Source organism: Taeniopygia guttata, chromosome 5 (genome assembly GCF_048771995.1).
Source record: "Taeniopygia guttata chromosome 5, bTaeGut7.mat, whole genome shotgun sequence".
In the NCBI taxonomy this organism is placed as follows: Eukaryota; Metazoa; Chordata; class Aves; order Passeriformes; family Estrildidae; genus Taeniopygia; species Taeniopygia guttata.
The window spans coordinates 18,857,311-18,872,072 of NC_133030.1; the positions used below are offsets into that span (position 1 = coordinate 18,857,311).

The 14,762-nt window shown below is 54.6% G+C and overlaps 1 protein-coding gene across 6 annotated transcripts in view; it reads left to right on the forward strand.

Moving 5' to 3' along the window:
• The window catches only part of DUSP8 (dual specificity phosphatase 8), a 46,139-nt gene that overhangs the window by 21,424 nt on the left and 9,953 nt on the right, over positions 1-14,762 (forward strand). Inside the window, exon 1 of one of the 6 annotated variants that reach the window (XM_072929767.1) lies at positions 1,784-8,110. The exons of 4 other annotated variants lie outside the window; for them this stretch is intronic. In XM_072929767.1, coding sequence (XP_072785868.1) covers positions 7,915-8,110 — 196 coding nt within the window. In that variant the 5' untranslated portion in view covers positions 1,784-7,914. One more of the 6 variants, XM_072929768.1, reaches the window with a different exon arrangement.

Below are 14,762 nucleotides of genomic sequence, written 5' to 3' on the forward strand. Positions count from 1 at the left end.
ATGGATGGGTGGGCAGGCACTGCCCCGTGCGGCCCCGCAGTCCCGCAGAGCTCAGCCATGCTCCTAAGCAGTGCCAAAAGCAGAGATGGGAACCACCTCTGTCCCTCAAGCCTGTCCTCATCCTGTGGCAATTGGATGCTGTTTTGGGGCTGAGGCAGAGGGTACCAACTTCTGTGCCCTGGGACACCACGGGGATGGAGGGAACTGCCACACCCGCAGAGTGACAGACCCTGGGGAAGGGTCATTGTGGGGGGAAGGTAGCAGGGGTAAGTGACATTCAGGGAGCCCTGCCCATGCAAGGCAGGGGTAAGTGACATTCAGGGAGCCCTGCCCATGCAAGGCAGGGGTAAGTGCTGTTGAATTAGAGCACCTGCATTGTGACGGGGAGAACAGAGCAGAGAAACAGTGGGATTAAACCCCACGGCTCCGGGTTCTACCAACAAAACCAAGCAGAGATTACATGAAATCATGTTAAAACTAATTATTGTGGCCTGGGTTGCAGGAGCTCTGCTGAGGCCTGTGCTGGAGGATGCCTCCCTGAGCTGGCTATGGCGGTCCCTGGCCTGTCTCAGTTGCTGTGCCTGCGGTTCCAAGGTCGCTGTGGCATAAACTAGGGCACAGCTTGGCATATGGTGCAGAAGAAGGAAACGGTAGATTCGCTTGCATCTGGGAAGGAACTTGCTTAGTCATGGGGATGGGTCAGGAAATAGCCTTGGTGGTGTGACCCTGGCACCCTGTAACCTGCTGCCACTTTCCCAGGGCTGGGTGAGGAGCAGTGCTGTGTGCTGGCTGCAAACCCCTGCTCTCTCCCACTGATTTAGGAAGAGGGGATCTCTCCTCCTGGAGCTGAACAGGGCTGCATGAGGTGGCTCTGAAAACTCCAGAGCCTTTTTCTGCCTTAAGGCAAATGGAGGCCTGGGGGAGCCTCGTAGTGCCAGTGCCCCCGAGCTGCATGCACAGCATGCACCAGCAGCACAGCGTGCCACCCCCTCAGCCATCAGCACACCACCACCAAGCCCCTGCCAGCACACCTCCTGTCTCCTACTTGGGCACACTCCATCATCAGGACAGCCATCTCCATCCTCCTGGGCTGCAGGAGCCCCAAGCAGGAGTGTGGCTAGGCACCAAGAAAAGCTCAAGCCTCCCAAATTAAAAGCACAGCAGGGCTTCAACCTTATGTGGAACAAGAGCCACCAGCAGGGGGAAAAAACTGGAGCTGAAATGTAGAACACTGGGTCATGGCGGCGTGTTTCACATGGAAATCATTATTGGAATGGCCGTGCAGAGCATCCAGGGGAGGCTGGGCATGCTTGCTGACAGGCACAGCTCCCTCCTGCCTGCGCTGTGGGCAGCAGTGGGCTGGTGTAGAGACAGCTCTGGGGTGCTTGGGGGGCCTGGGGCAGGATGAGTGAGTGGGCCTGATTCTGAACCCTTGCACTTGTGGGGTTTAACCCCTCAGTCTGTCCACTCCTGCCTCAAGCTCCAACCCATTTGGTGTCTCAGAAGACGTGCCGGAGTTCTCCTTGGAGATGCTTTTTGACCCCAGTGGATTAGCAATCCCAAAACTGGGAAAAATTCAGCCTGTCCCTTACGGATGCCATTACCTCAGGGAAGCTGTCCTGAGGGTCCCCAGTTCAGTGTTGCAGCCCTGCACAGCCCCTCTGTGCTGCCCAGCTCTCTCAGCCCCAGCAGATGCTGGGATCTGTGCCTCTGTGTCCCCATCTCATGCAAACACCAGGCTTGGCTGTTCCTGCTCACCTCCAGGCCACCAACCTTCTGACCCTTGAAGCAGCTGATGGAGGCTGATGGGTGAGGACAGGGGAGCTGGGGGTGGCAGGACTGGTGCCAGGGACTCCTCAAGGGTTAACAACCCAGAAGCAGAGATTCCAGTGGCTGGCAGGGAAGAATCTGAGTCTTGGAAATCATCATCTTCTCTCCTTTTTTATTTTCTTCCTTTTTTTTTTTTTTTTTTTTTTTTTTTTAATTGTGTAAGTATAAATAGTGCTGCTTGCTGCCCTCCATCCGTGGGAGCAGAAAGACTGTTGATTTACATGGTTTTCCTGACATCACATGAAGTGGTGGAAAACTGAATGGAGCCAACATTTTTCCTGCATTACGTAATGCCCCCTCCCTCCCAGCCCAGCTCTGCTATTCCTGCAGGAGCCTGACTGTTCTTTAACCTTTGTTTACTTCAGCACAAACCCTTGCTTTTTTGCTTTTTTTTCTGCTTTTTTTTTTTTCGTTTTTTTTTCTTTTTTTTTTTTTTTTTAATTTTGCAATATTTTTTCCTCCCTTATTCTTCCCCTTTGCAATCACCCACTTGGTTTTTATTAAGGGCCATTATCTGCTCATGAAGCAGCAGCAGCAGCATCAGCAGTCTGGCTCCATTGCTCCCTGACAGCTCCTGTGTGCCAGCTCTGGTATGGGAGCCTGTCCAGAGCTGTGTGTGGTGCTGAGCTGGTGGGTGCTGAGCTTCCCCAGCTCCCCTCCATTTGTCCAGCTGCAGCAGGCAGTGGGGAGATTTTCTTCTCCTTCTCTTCAGTGGCTAAAAGCGACAGCTGAGGGCTTGGGGTGCTGGTCCAGATGACGCTCAGTCACCCATCCTGTCCCTAGGCTGAGCACTGGGCTCCTCATTCCCACGTTTGAAGCTGTGTGCCAGCTGGAGATAAAGCCAGGATGGCAGCGTGGCCAGCAGTGGTGGTCCCACAGCCAGGGCTGTGGGGCTGGGACCCCCCTTGCACAGCAGAGGCTCTTTTAGCTGGAGTTCCATGTGCTGGGGGAGCTTCACCGCTGTGATATCGTGCTCCGACCTGAAACAGGCCCCTCAATTGCGTTCTGAACTCCAGTCATGAGCTTTTCATCTGGCTCGGGAGCGCGTGTGAGATCATCTTCAGCGCCCCCCTCCCCCCCGCTTTTGTACCAATTCTTCAAGGAATGTTTAAATTTTCCAGTCCTGTTCTTTCTAAATTTGGAGCGTGTGTTTACTCCCAGGATTCGGAAAGAATGTTACAATATCATCAGCGACAAATCCCTCCCAGCCCTTCACTCACCATCCTCCTCAGTGAGCGGGCTGGCCGTGACCCAGGTCCTCTCCAGCCCGGCGGTGCCATGGCCATCCAGCACGGCTGCAGAGACTTGGAACTGCATGGCTGCAGTGATCTGGGTGGGGGCTGAGATTTTGGGGATTTTTTGGGGGAATCTACCAAAGACAGGTGCCGCAGGCAAAAAGAAGTAGCAAAAAAGGAAAGGGGATTTCCATTGCAGGAGCTGACTTGGGCTGCCCAGGCATGAGTGGGTTTAGCACTGAAGCACTGAAGCACTGACTGGAATTATTTTAGACACAAGGACTCAGAGATACATGATTTTAATTAAAAAAAAAAAAAATCGGAATGAAAGGTGGAAAGAAAAAACACTTTTTTTTTTTTTTTCCTGTATAGAGACATTCCTAAAAAGAGGTTAAACAACAGGGAGACTGAACATGGTTTTGTTCACCCTTGGCTGAAAATTCGGTAATGCTTTCTCGTGTCGTGTTGGTGAGAAGCCACATGCCAGCCACACATTCCCTTGCTGCCTGCTCCTCTTGAAACATACTGGGCTGAAGCTGTTCTGGAGGAAAAGAGAAGATGAATGAAAAAAGCCAAGCTAGGCAGGAATGAAAGCAGGGCAGAGGCAGGGCAGAGCAGAGGGGCTTGCCTTCAGTCCGAGTCTCAGAAGCTGGAGTGGCAGCATGTGTGTCCAAAGGTTGTCATGGCATATGCAGAAGATAAAAGCTTAGCAGGATCTAGAACCAGGATTGAGGTATCTTTATAAACTCAATGTAAGGAAAAAAAAAAAAAAAACACAACAAAAAACCCCTAAAATTTAAGAAAGAAAATACCCCAAATACCCACATTTTGGTGACAGAATCACAAAATATTCTGAATTGGAAGGGATGCACAAGTATCAAGTCCAACTCTTAAGTGGAGGATCCATACAGGAATCAAACCCTCAAACCCATGGATGTCACTAGCACAATGCTCTAACCACACTAGCAAATCTAAGGGTTTATCAGTCAAAAGCTGTCTGATGGGAGTGGGGAGGCAGGACCTGAGTGCAGCTGGCAATTTGATGGTCACGTTCCTCATCACCCTCTCTGCACAGCATCATGATTTCACCTGTTGAATTTGGGCTGTCAGTGTGTCTGATGGAGACATAGCATGTGCAGATTGTCCCCTGACTCCAGCAGAGCCTCTACTCAGTACAAGGGCCTGAAGGTGCCCTTGGAGGTCAAACATTGGGACTATTTCAGGTACCCTCAGTGTGTAATGTCTAAGAACACTTGGGGACTTACTGGCATGAATCCACCAGATGCACCTACAACATTTTCCTTTAACTCTGATTACTGTCTCTGAACCTCCTGCAAGCACCTCTGTCCACCTGTGGCCATCTCCATCCCATAGCATATTGTGATGAACCCAAAGAAGCAGATGGCAGGAGTGTGGGTATGAATAAGGAGGGTATGGGAGTGGGATGAGACAGGAAAAAGAGCTCCCACAGGACTCTCAATTTCTTGCTTTTCCCAGACTTGGGAGTTTTGAAGAACCAGCTTTGTAAATAATGTGAATAACGATTCTGGTTGTTCTTCATCTAAAATTGCCCACATGATGGTCAGGAATGGAAGAAGGGTAAGAAGGGCTGTGCAGGGGCTTACATCCAGCTTTTCTTCAGGCTGTAGGTGATGAGGTGCATGAGGATTACCTGTAGTGGTGTTTTTCTTATGAGTGTCCAGAGGACTGGAGGTAGTACACTGATACCAGCCTAGAGGGAAAGGCATTTTTTTTTTAATCAAATGGGAATACCAGGGTTTGTGATTTTTACAATCTTGGAGGTTTAGGTAACTCTCTGAACTTCCATTCCTCTCATGCAAAACATCCCTGGAGGAGTTGCTTCCTTTCCTACAGCAAAGCCATCTGGGACCACTTTAGCCAGGGCAGGACTGTGTTTTCTTGCCCTCTAGCCCCTCTTCAGTGGGTGCTGGCATCCAACTTCAGACACCCAGCCAGGGGAGTGCTCCCAATCTCCTCAGTCCAAGGCATGGAGGCGGAGTAAGGTGCCCCCTTCTCACCCTGAAGCACAACCAGGAGATGCCTGGGAGGCTTTCGACCCCGCGGGACCAGTGACTGCATCCCTGGGAGGGGTTAAGCCAGGTCATGTATGTGCAAGGCTGATTGTATTCCAGACCTATGCTCTAAACCTCCCTGTTTAGCAACGCTGTCGTCAGACAACTTGTTTTCCCGATTCTATAATTACCCTGAGGAGCTTCCCCTCCCCCTCTGGCCGTGTTTTTTAACCATTGGACCCAGAAAAGGCAAGCAAAGGGGTCAAAGGCAGAGTGGGCAGAGGAGAAGAGGAGTAGGGAGGAGCAGCCCTATGGTTGCTCTGCCTTAGAAAACTGCTGTGTAATTTCATTTCTCATTTCTGGAAGGTCAAGGGGAGGAAGGCAACTTCCCCAGTGAGAGATCCTGACGGGCAGGGGCCACTGCCCAGTTAGTTTCCTTCCTTTTGAGAAATCTACCTCCCCTCATCCACCTCCCCCTTTTCGCTGGGCCTGTGCTGCGTGCTTGCAAAAGGTCGTCACTGGCAATTATTACCAGGTCCCAGTGCTGGGTGGAGAGAGGAACTGCTGGCCCTGCCCAGCTGGGCTTGTGCCAGGCTATAGGCACTGTCCTGACAGGGTATGTAGGTGCTGGACAGGGACTCATCCTGCTCCCTGCTCTTGCAAGAGGATTACATGAGTCTCTCCAACCCATTGCAGCAGATGTTTTTCCAGTGAGTGCTGTGGCAATGTGAAGTGAGGCTGACGCGGGTGGGCATCTCTCCCTGGGTGATGCACCTCTTCTCTGATAAATAGGGGCTGGGGGCAGGGTGGGTGATGTCCTGGCCAGGAGGAGCACCTGGGAAAACGGGACAAGGAGCAGCAGCTGATACATGGAATGTATTTCTGCACTATGGAGGTTGCCTTTTATCTCTGCTTGCCAGCTGCCCCCTGCCCCAGGTGCCAACCCCTATACTGGTTTTGGCAAAAGGGTGCAGAAAATGGGGAGAGAGCAGAGAGGAGGATGCTGCCTGGGGAATGGAGGCTACAGGTGGCATCTCCATGTGGCTGGACTTCACACTGGTGGAGGAAGGGGGCTGCTGGCTATCTGTGCACGCTTGTCTTTTGCTGAGGATCAGAGGGGTGTGGGATGCTGGTAAGCCTCCTGCACTGAGATCTACTTGGTGGTGTCATGCCCAGCTTCCCACCTGGGCATCCCAGGAGCTCTGAACTGAAATCTCAGTCCAAACACATCGTGAAGGACACTGGCATTACCAAAGTAACTTGTGCGCTGGGCTGTTGGAAACCTGAGGGAGATGGACAACCAAAGGGGCAATGAGAAAAGGCAAATTTTGTTTCGTGCGTCTCTGGGTCAGGGGGAGGTTGAGTATTGCATCACCTAATTCACTGCATGCTTCCTGCAGCATCCCCCTTGCCCACTGCCCCTGCATGACCCAGTGACCCCAGTAGAGTGACTAGGTCCCCCACAGCAGACCCCCAGCCACATCCACTGAAGCAGGTCACAGCTGGATTGTCCACCAACATGGGTGGAGCACTGCTGGTGCAGTGGCAGTGGGACACAGAGAGACCTCCATGCCTGGCAGGCGTTGGCACTGGCTACCAGCACCATGCGCCCTCTCTTGTAGTGACAGTGGTGGCAAATGTAGGGGACCACAGATCCCCCCTGGGGACGTGCTGTGGTGGTCACTTCCCGAGCATGGCTTGTGGGGGAAGGCTGCTTCTCTCTTCCAGCCTAGTTGGAGCGCGCTTTGAATTTTATCCAACCTCTGACCCACATCTGATAATAATCAAACCGTATTTGTTACAACAACAAGGCTCGTTAGGAGGCTGGCTCCGCTCGGGGTGGGGGGGAGGAGACAGCACTTAGTTAATGCCAATGACCTCATCTCATGTGATGTCATTCAAAGGAAAAACACTGAAGTCACTCACATATGGCTCAGCCTGGGGTTTTTCAGCCCATAAAGCTTCAGATTTTCAAAGGCACAATACATGCCCCCCCTTCTCTCCCCCGCTTACTATAATCCTGAATGATTTTCTGGAGGCCTGGGCTCAGAGCAATAAACTCGTAAGGAGCTGTGTGGAGATGTATTAAGGAGTTCTGCGGGTGGGAAGCGGGGGACGAGTAATTTTCTCCCCCAGAACAAATGCAAAGAAGAAAATACATCACTCCCCACCTGCTTCAGAAGCCCCTAGAGATGGATAGACCCCCAGTGAGACCAGGAAAGGCTATTCCTACATGTCCCCTCTTGCTGGAGTTTTGCACGTGAGAAGGCTTTGGCAGAGGGTACATATCCTCCAAACTGTGATCCTGCTTTGCTGGGACGGGGCAGATAACTCCATCTGACATGGCCACACACAGGTGCGAGCAGCCCAGTGCCAGCAGCCCCTTTTCCTGCCAGCTGTTGGGACCCATTCATTGTCAGCTGTTTGGGACCACTCCAGGAAGAGCATCCTCCTGGGTGATGCTCTCAGTGGAGACATTAAGGGACAAGATGAGCTCGTCATTAGGGACCTGTTGTCTTGTCCCCAGCTCTGCTTTGCACCGTAGAGCCCCGGAGAAGTTATTTAATCTTTTGTGGCGAGGGAAACTGAGATCGTGGCATTGCCCTTCCTGGTGCTGGGGTTCAGAGTTACACATCACCCAGGGGATACACGTTGGTCCTGCCAGGATCTGCTGTGGGGAGGGGGTGCAGCCGCGGAGTGCCTTCACGGTACGAGGAGCAGCAGGGAGCCGGGATGGAGTGCAGCGCTGCATCCCCGCTTCGTTGTGGGGGTTTGATCGCACACCGCCCTGGCAGGTGCTAAAATGAGGTGTGGGCATGAGCTTCCTCCTACCACGTTCCCGTGCCCGTATTAACTGCGCGGGGCCAAAGCCGGCGTGGTGCAGCGATCCATCTCCCGCCGCGGCCGCTCACTGCGGGGGGCTTTGGGCAGGCGAGAAAATCGCGGTTGCGCCTTTAAGCGGGGAGCGGAGCATATGTCAGGCCGGCGTTGTGCTGCGTGTCTGTGTGCTGAGTAAGGAATGCGGCCGCATGCCTGACCCGTTAGCTATGAGCGCGCTACGGGCGCGCAGCGAGCGCGGCGGCGGATGGGGCGGCTGCTCCCGGGCTGAGCTCACTCGGGCTGGAGCGGGCGGCGAAGAGGGGGGCGGCCGGGGAAAGGGGGCTACGCCGAGCCCCCCTACCCCGCTCGGCTTTTTTTTAATGGTTTTTGTTTTTTCAGCCTGAAGGCTGGAGCCGGGGGGAGGCTGGCATTGCTCTGCTGTAGGGAGCTTTTTTGGTTTTTTTAGTATTTTGTTTGCCCGCCAGCTGTTGTTTGGCCACGGTGAGAGGTGCCCCCGCGAGCCGCAGCCCAGCTGCCTGGATGCCCGTGGATGTAATGATTGCTCCCTCCGAGGACCAGTTCTGGACAGACATGCGCGAGGGGCAGATGAAGCTGAAAATAAGGGTGCGGAGGATGAAGGAGAGCAGGGACAAGAGAGGTTTGTCAGCCGGTCCGGCGCCTTTCCTTCCGATGGGGACGGAGCGGGAAGAGGGGGCTGCGCCGCCGGAGCCCTGCTTTGCCCGGGGGCCGGAGATCGCCTTTGCCGAGCGGCCGGCGGGGAGCGGAGCGCGGTGCCGGCGATACAAAGAGCGCAGGCAGCTGGCGAGCGGGGAGCTGGAAGCGAGCGGGGAGCGTGCGGAGGGGAGCGGAGCGGAGCCGTGGCCGGTCCCCAGCTAGGGGCGATGTGCGCAGCGCTGGCGGAGGCGGCCGGGCTGGGACGGGAGCTGTGCGGAGAGGGCAGCTCCTTCGGGCAGGTGAGCGGCAGCCTGCAGCGGGCAGACGCATCTGCGGCGGCCCCGGCGCCAGGCATCCCTCCCACCCCGTGCGGGGTTCGGTGAGACTGGCTGGCCGCGGGACCGCTCCGGGCTCCCCCGAACCTTTCGCCGTCCAGGCATGCTTGGCGAGGGCGCGGACGGAGCGGAGAAGGGAAGGAGGAAGGCTGCGGGAGCCAGGAGGATCTGGCGCCAGCATCTCTGCGCCCTCGGGCGCCGGGTTGCGGGGGCGGGGGGCGCCGGGCATAGGAGAGTGTGCGGGGCAAGGACGGGCGAGGACGGCGGGGAGAACAAGGGGCCATCGGCTCCGAGCGCTGCGCTGCTGCCCGCCGGAGCCATTTCGCTTCCCCAGCGCTGCCCTGCCTGCCCATCTTGGGTGGTTTCTTTCAGAAAGGGGTTTTGCAGTGTTTCTACCCCCCAGTGACAGGGCGAAGGGCACGCGGAGGAAGGGGATATTAGCTGGAGCAGCTTAAAAATATGCCGAGCCTGGGATGACCTAGATTACCGAAGGGTTGAATCAAGCAACTTCCCCTCCATCACCACTTAAAATGGGAGGCTGCTAAAAGTGCTTGACAGGTTTTTGTAGCATGAAGCACATAACCCAGTGATGGTGTCATTAGTAATAAGTCAGTCCTGGAAATGACACATTTTTCTTTACTTAGAACGAGTAACGCTGGTCCAAAGCAGGCACAGTCACCAGAGGAAAATCAAGCTCAACAGCTCGAGGAGTGTGTCCGTGGTTGTGTAGGCGGAGGGCTTCCTTTCTGCTTTTCCTTTTTTTAAAGATGTTTTCTGTTTCTTTGGGAGAATGGGAGCAGGCTCTGGGACCAACTTGCAAGGCATGGGGGGCTGGCACAGGTTGGGAGGCAGCAGGGCACTGTAGCAGCAGATGGACAGGGGCTGTTCGGGGTGACCGCTGGGGAAACAGGGAATGCACATGAATCCATAATAGGGCTGATTCATCGGCTTTCTCATCCCCACTGCCTGGGAAAAAAAAAAAAAAAAAAAAAAGAACGAGACAACAGTGGGGTGATGAAATTTTGTACCAAATGAAGGGATGGGGAAACCTGGGCAAGGTAGTGGAAAAATAGACTGGTTGAAACTGGACATCTCTCTCCAATGCGCTGAGATGGGGGGACATGAAAGAGCATCAGCCAGGAGAGGGCAAGCTGGGCAGGCTGTGGAGCACCAGGATTTCAGCAGGCTTGTGGGAAGGATGCGGAAGCAAATGGGCTGTGTCCACATCAGGCGCTGCTGGGAGGGATGGGCTGAATCAAAGGGGACTACAGTACCCGGGGAAACAGTGAGGATGGAGGCAGAGGGAAAATTCAGACACGTCCTAGGCAGCAGGAAATGCTGACAAAGCCCCGGAGCTCCCTGGAGCACAGTGAGTAAGGGTGGCAGTAAGCAGTGTTTCATCATGCCGCCCGGCTTAGCTGCCAGCACCAACAGGCTCCCACCCAGCACGAGAGTCAGGGAGATGGCGTTTTGCAAAGAGGGATTTTCCCAGCGGCTCTGGGGGTTGATGTGCAGCTTGCCAGGCTCCTCCATTTTCTGTCCTTCAGTTCAACCTGCGGCAGAGATGCTCATTGTCCTAAGAAGGCTGAGCGTAATGCAGGTGAGGGCTGGGGTTTTGCAGGTCCCTGCAGCTCTTGTCATCTCCTGCTGTACCTCAGTTCAGCAAGGTGCTTTAACACTTGGGGGTGGATGGGTCAGAGTGCTGGGCACGGCCCCGAGGGCTGGGCTGATGAAGAGGGGGTATCCAGGCACCACCCTGGCCACCAAGAGAACGCAGCAGTGGGGAGCCATGCGGCGTGGCGGCTGCTCCAGCAGCAAGCCGAGGCGCGTGTTCGCTTGTATGCCCCGCTGCTCCTTGCCACGTGCCGCCCTGGCAGCAGCTCCCGGCCACCACAGGCATTTTAATGAGAGCCGGGCAGAGCTGGGCCTCTCTCAGCCCCCTCAGCTGCCAGGAGCTTTAGCGGGGCAGAGGGGCTCCAGCAAAGCACAGGCGCGAAGCTCTTTGGTGAGGCTGCGGGCTGCCGCAAAACCTCTGGCAGCAGCCTGGGGAGCCGGTCCCTGAACAGCTCCGGCTGCTGCTCTCTACCTCTCATTATTGCAGCGATGAGGGTGGGCTGTGAAACACATCTTTAATACCCCTGCAGGTCTCCTTCTAGCCTCCGGTGTGAGAGCTGGAGGTGAGGAGCGGGGTGTGGCGGCTGCTGGCCCAGGGAGGATTTCCAGCTCTGGATCCCCTCCTCTTTTCTGCCACAAACTGATGGCACAGCAGAGTGACGTGTCACCTCTTCCCTGTTTCTTGGTGGGGACCTTTGAGCCTGCAATGCACAGGGGAGGCTGCTGAACAGGACATGCTACTCAGTGTGTCCCATGGGGAATTTCTATGAGACTCATGGGGCTGGGGGTGTTCAAGAGGCATGTAGCTCTCTCGGAGAGAAGTTTTGGGATGAGGCAGGTGCCCTGGGCAGCCCTTTCACAGCTTCTTGCAGTCAGCAGGGCACAGCATTAAGGCCAGAGCTGTTGGGTTTTTCAGAGGCCTCTGAAGGAGGTGGTAAGTCCATGGGGCTGGAGATGAATGCGCAGAGTGCAGCCATCAGAGCAAGGTGTGAGAGGTTTGTCAAGCTCCAGCTCCACTTTACACCTCCAGCCTCAAAAGATGGCCCCAGTGCAGGGAGGGACACAGAGGACAACAGGGAGCTGGAATATCCATGCTTCATGTGTCCCACATCTTCCTTTTATCCTCAGCAGCGTCTGTTAACATTTCATGCAGCTTAATGGATTGTAAATCCCTAGAGCTAAGGCTTACCACCAGAAGGAAAATAATGCCATACCACATCCCTGTCCTTAGCCAGGACTTTGTCACCTTCTATGTCACCTTCTCTGCACCACCACTGCCGCCCAGCCTTGGCAGAGAAGGGCACAGTGCAACTCACAGGTGACAGATTTTGCCAGCGACATTGTCAGTGAGCCAGCTATGACTAGGATGTCCCCAAAAACCACCTGAAGATGACAGCCAGGGCAGCGGAGGGTTCCCCAGCTATGTCATGGTCCCAGCTCAGGAGTGCAACATCTCTGTCCTTACATCTTGCAATCTCCTTCCATGTCTGTGTTTCTGTTCATTTTGGTTGCAGCTGTCTCAGGGCTGTAGGCAGGCAGTGGTGCAGGGCTGGCAGAGGGCCTCCTCCCCGTGCAGTTTGCTGCTGGAGGGGAGGAGTCACACGGCTCCCAACAGTTGCAGCAGTGCAGGTACCACAGGAGCCTGCTCAAAGATGCTGCTGGCATCTTCCCCCTGGCCTGATGGACAGGCTCAGGGAGATTCCCAGGCTGTTTGCCTTCCCTCTGCAGCATCTGTTCTCACAATAAATCCAGTTTCACTGAGTGGTTATCATAGATGTTCAGCTGGAAAATGTGCAGAGGGGAGGGCCTACCAAAGATGGGGGTAGGAGAGAAGTTGTGGTGTTTTCCCCTCTTCTCTGTTTGACAGAAGGCTCATGCGGAGCAGGGCTGGGGGCTGGCCCAGAGGGGTCTTTGCAGGACACAGCAGGAGGTGGAAGAGTGGTCAGCACCCTGTGAGTGAAACCTCAGGTGAGGGAGACACAAGGTCTCCATTGTTGCACTCTTCTGGCGCTAAGTTGCTGCAACACTGCCTCTGTGTGATTTTCACTTGCAGGAGGGTGATTTTCACTTCCTAGACCTCCTAGAACCTGCCTGATGCTGGTTCTTGGCTCCTCTTTCCTCCATTTTCAGCAGTAGCAGTGAAAGCATCCCCACTTTTGTTCTGGTTCCCTTCCCTTCCAGTTCCCACTTCTCTTCCTGGGCACTATCTCTGCCTCAGGTAATTGCAGTAGGCAGGCAGACAGTATTCTTTCCAGAGAATGGTTTTGAGAGCCCTCCATGCTGGCACCATGAGCAGCTCACTGGGCTGTTCCACACAAGGACCAGCTCCTCCCCAGCAAGCCTTCACCAGGGTAGGGGAGCATCCAGAAGAAACCAGAGATCACCGAACACCCATTCCATGACAGATACAAATCCTTCCTGAGCTTAACTCCACACGTGCCAAGAGAAATGGTGCTCCTAGCATGAGCATTGTGAATAAAAGAGGAAAGGCTAGAACTGGTGCTACCCTGGCTCCTCACCTCATTGTGCTCTGCTGCTCTCTCCCAGCAAAACCTGGGATCCATGGCCTGAGGCATAGAGGGGAGGAAAGCCCAAGTATCAGTTGGAGCCCAGCCAGGGACATTCACTGCCTTTGGGATTATTTGAAGAGCTGCTTCACTTTCTAAAAATGAAAGGCACGCTGAAGCAGCCGCTGCGGGGTGGGGTGAGCATCGCTTCCATGTTGGGATGGTGTCAAGTACCTGGCCCCATCTCTAGGGTTTCCCCCAAGCCCAGACTGCCCTCAGCAGCTGCAAGTATGGGGGAGATGAGGACAGGAGGGCTGGGAGCATGCCTGGACCCCCAGACACAGGGCAGGGTTGAGGCTTTACTTAGGACAAGTCAGGTGAGCTATGGACATCACGTCAGGTGCCAGTGTCCTCCAGTTGTGGCAGCCTGCCCAGGTAGGCTCTGCAGCTGAGGGTGCTGCTGCCACCCTACAAACATCCCTGCCTGCTTCACAGCCCCCTTAGCTCCTGCCTGGAGTTCCCCAGGCAAGGCTGGCAGAGGACCTGCTGCCAGCTGAGCATGGTGGGGGTAGGCAGTGGGGAGAGAGCAGCATGCCCTGACCTGTTTGAACTATGAGATCACCTGAAAGAGCCATACAAACCCACCCACTGCTCTGGGCAGCTCCTGATGGATGTGAGTGAGTGCAAGATGCTGGGCACCTATGGACCAGAGCAGGCACTGATACCTGGGGCTGCATTTGTGTGTGCCCTGCTCCCCAAAAATGTGCTGTGTTCCTTCAGAAAAATTCCCATGTTTCACACAAGCTTGGGTTCAGATCTGTGCCCCACTCAAACTCAAGTGCTGCAGGCTTCTCTAGGGGCAACTGAAGGAAACACTTCCCAAGGGTTTCATCCCCCAGGCATCAGCACAGGGCAAAGCAGGGAGGGGGCATGTGTCCATGCAGAGCTCTGGCTAGTGATGGACAGTCCTTGGCACAGTAACCAGAGCTATGCTGCACCTGTGCTGGGCCTCCTGCTTTTGCTCTGATTTAATGTCCCAGTTGAGAGGTGATGTCATTTTGGAGGGAGCAAGAGGAAAGGAAGTGCTGGAGAAGATAAGGTGCTTTAACTCTACCCCTCCTGTCTTGACTGGGTTTTAAAGCTGGGAAGTGTGTTAGCTGCCAGACAAGAAAACAGAGGGGAGGAAAGAGGTTTGTTGAAGTACACCTTTTCCTTAGGCCAGTAGGAGCTGACACCAGGAGGTGCTGAGATGGAGTGTGATGGAGTACCTTGGATGTTCCCAAGTGGTGTGAGCATTTATTTTGTGCACTGCTTTGGGTTCTCTATCACTTTCATCTCACAAACATGTCAGATGGGTTGTCTGCAGCACTAGTCATGCCTCTCTAGAGTGTGGGTGCCACACCAGCAACCAGAAAGGTGCTCCAGGAGGATCAGCAGAAATGTTGCCAAAATGCTGGAGAAGGTAAATTGAGAATATGCCAAGGCTGCCCTGCTTCGAAGGGGAGAGGGACTGGCTCCTTAAAAGGTCTTGTGTAGCTGTGGAGATGGGCCAAGGATTCTCAGGGTGCTCAGTCCAGAGGCTTGGGGTTTCAAAAGGATCTTGTGGGAGCATACTGGTCCCTTTGACAGTCAAAGGCAGTCAAGCTCCCAAGTCCTCTCTGCCCTTTGGGTGATGTCAAGCTGCATCTGCTCATTCGCATGACTGGGAAAACC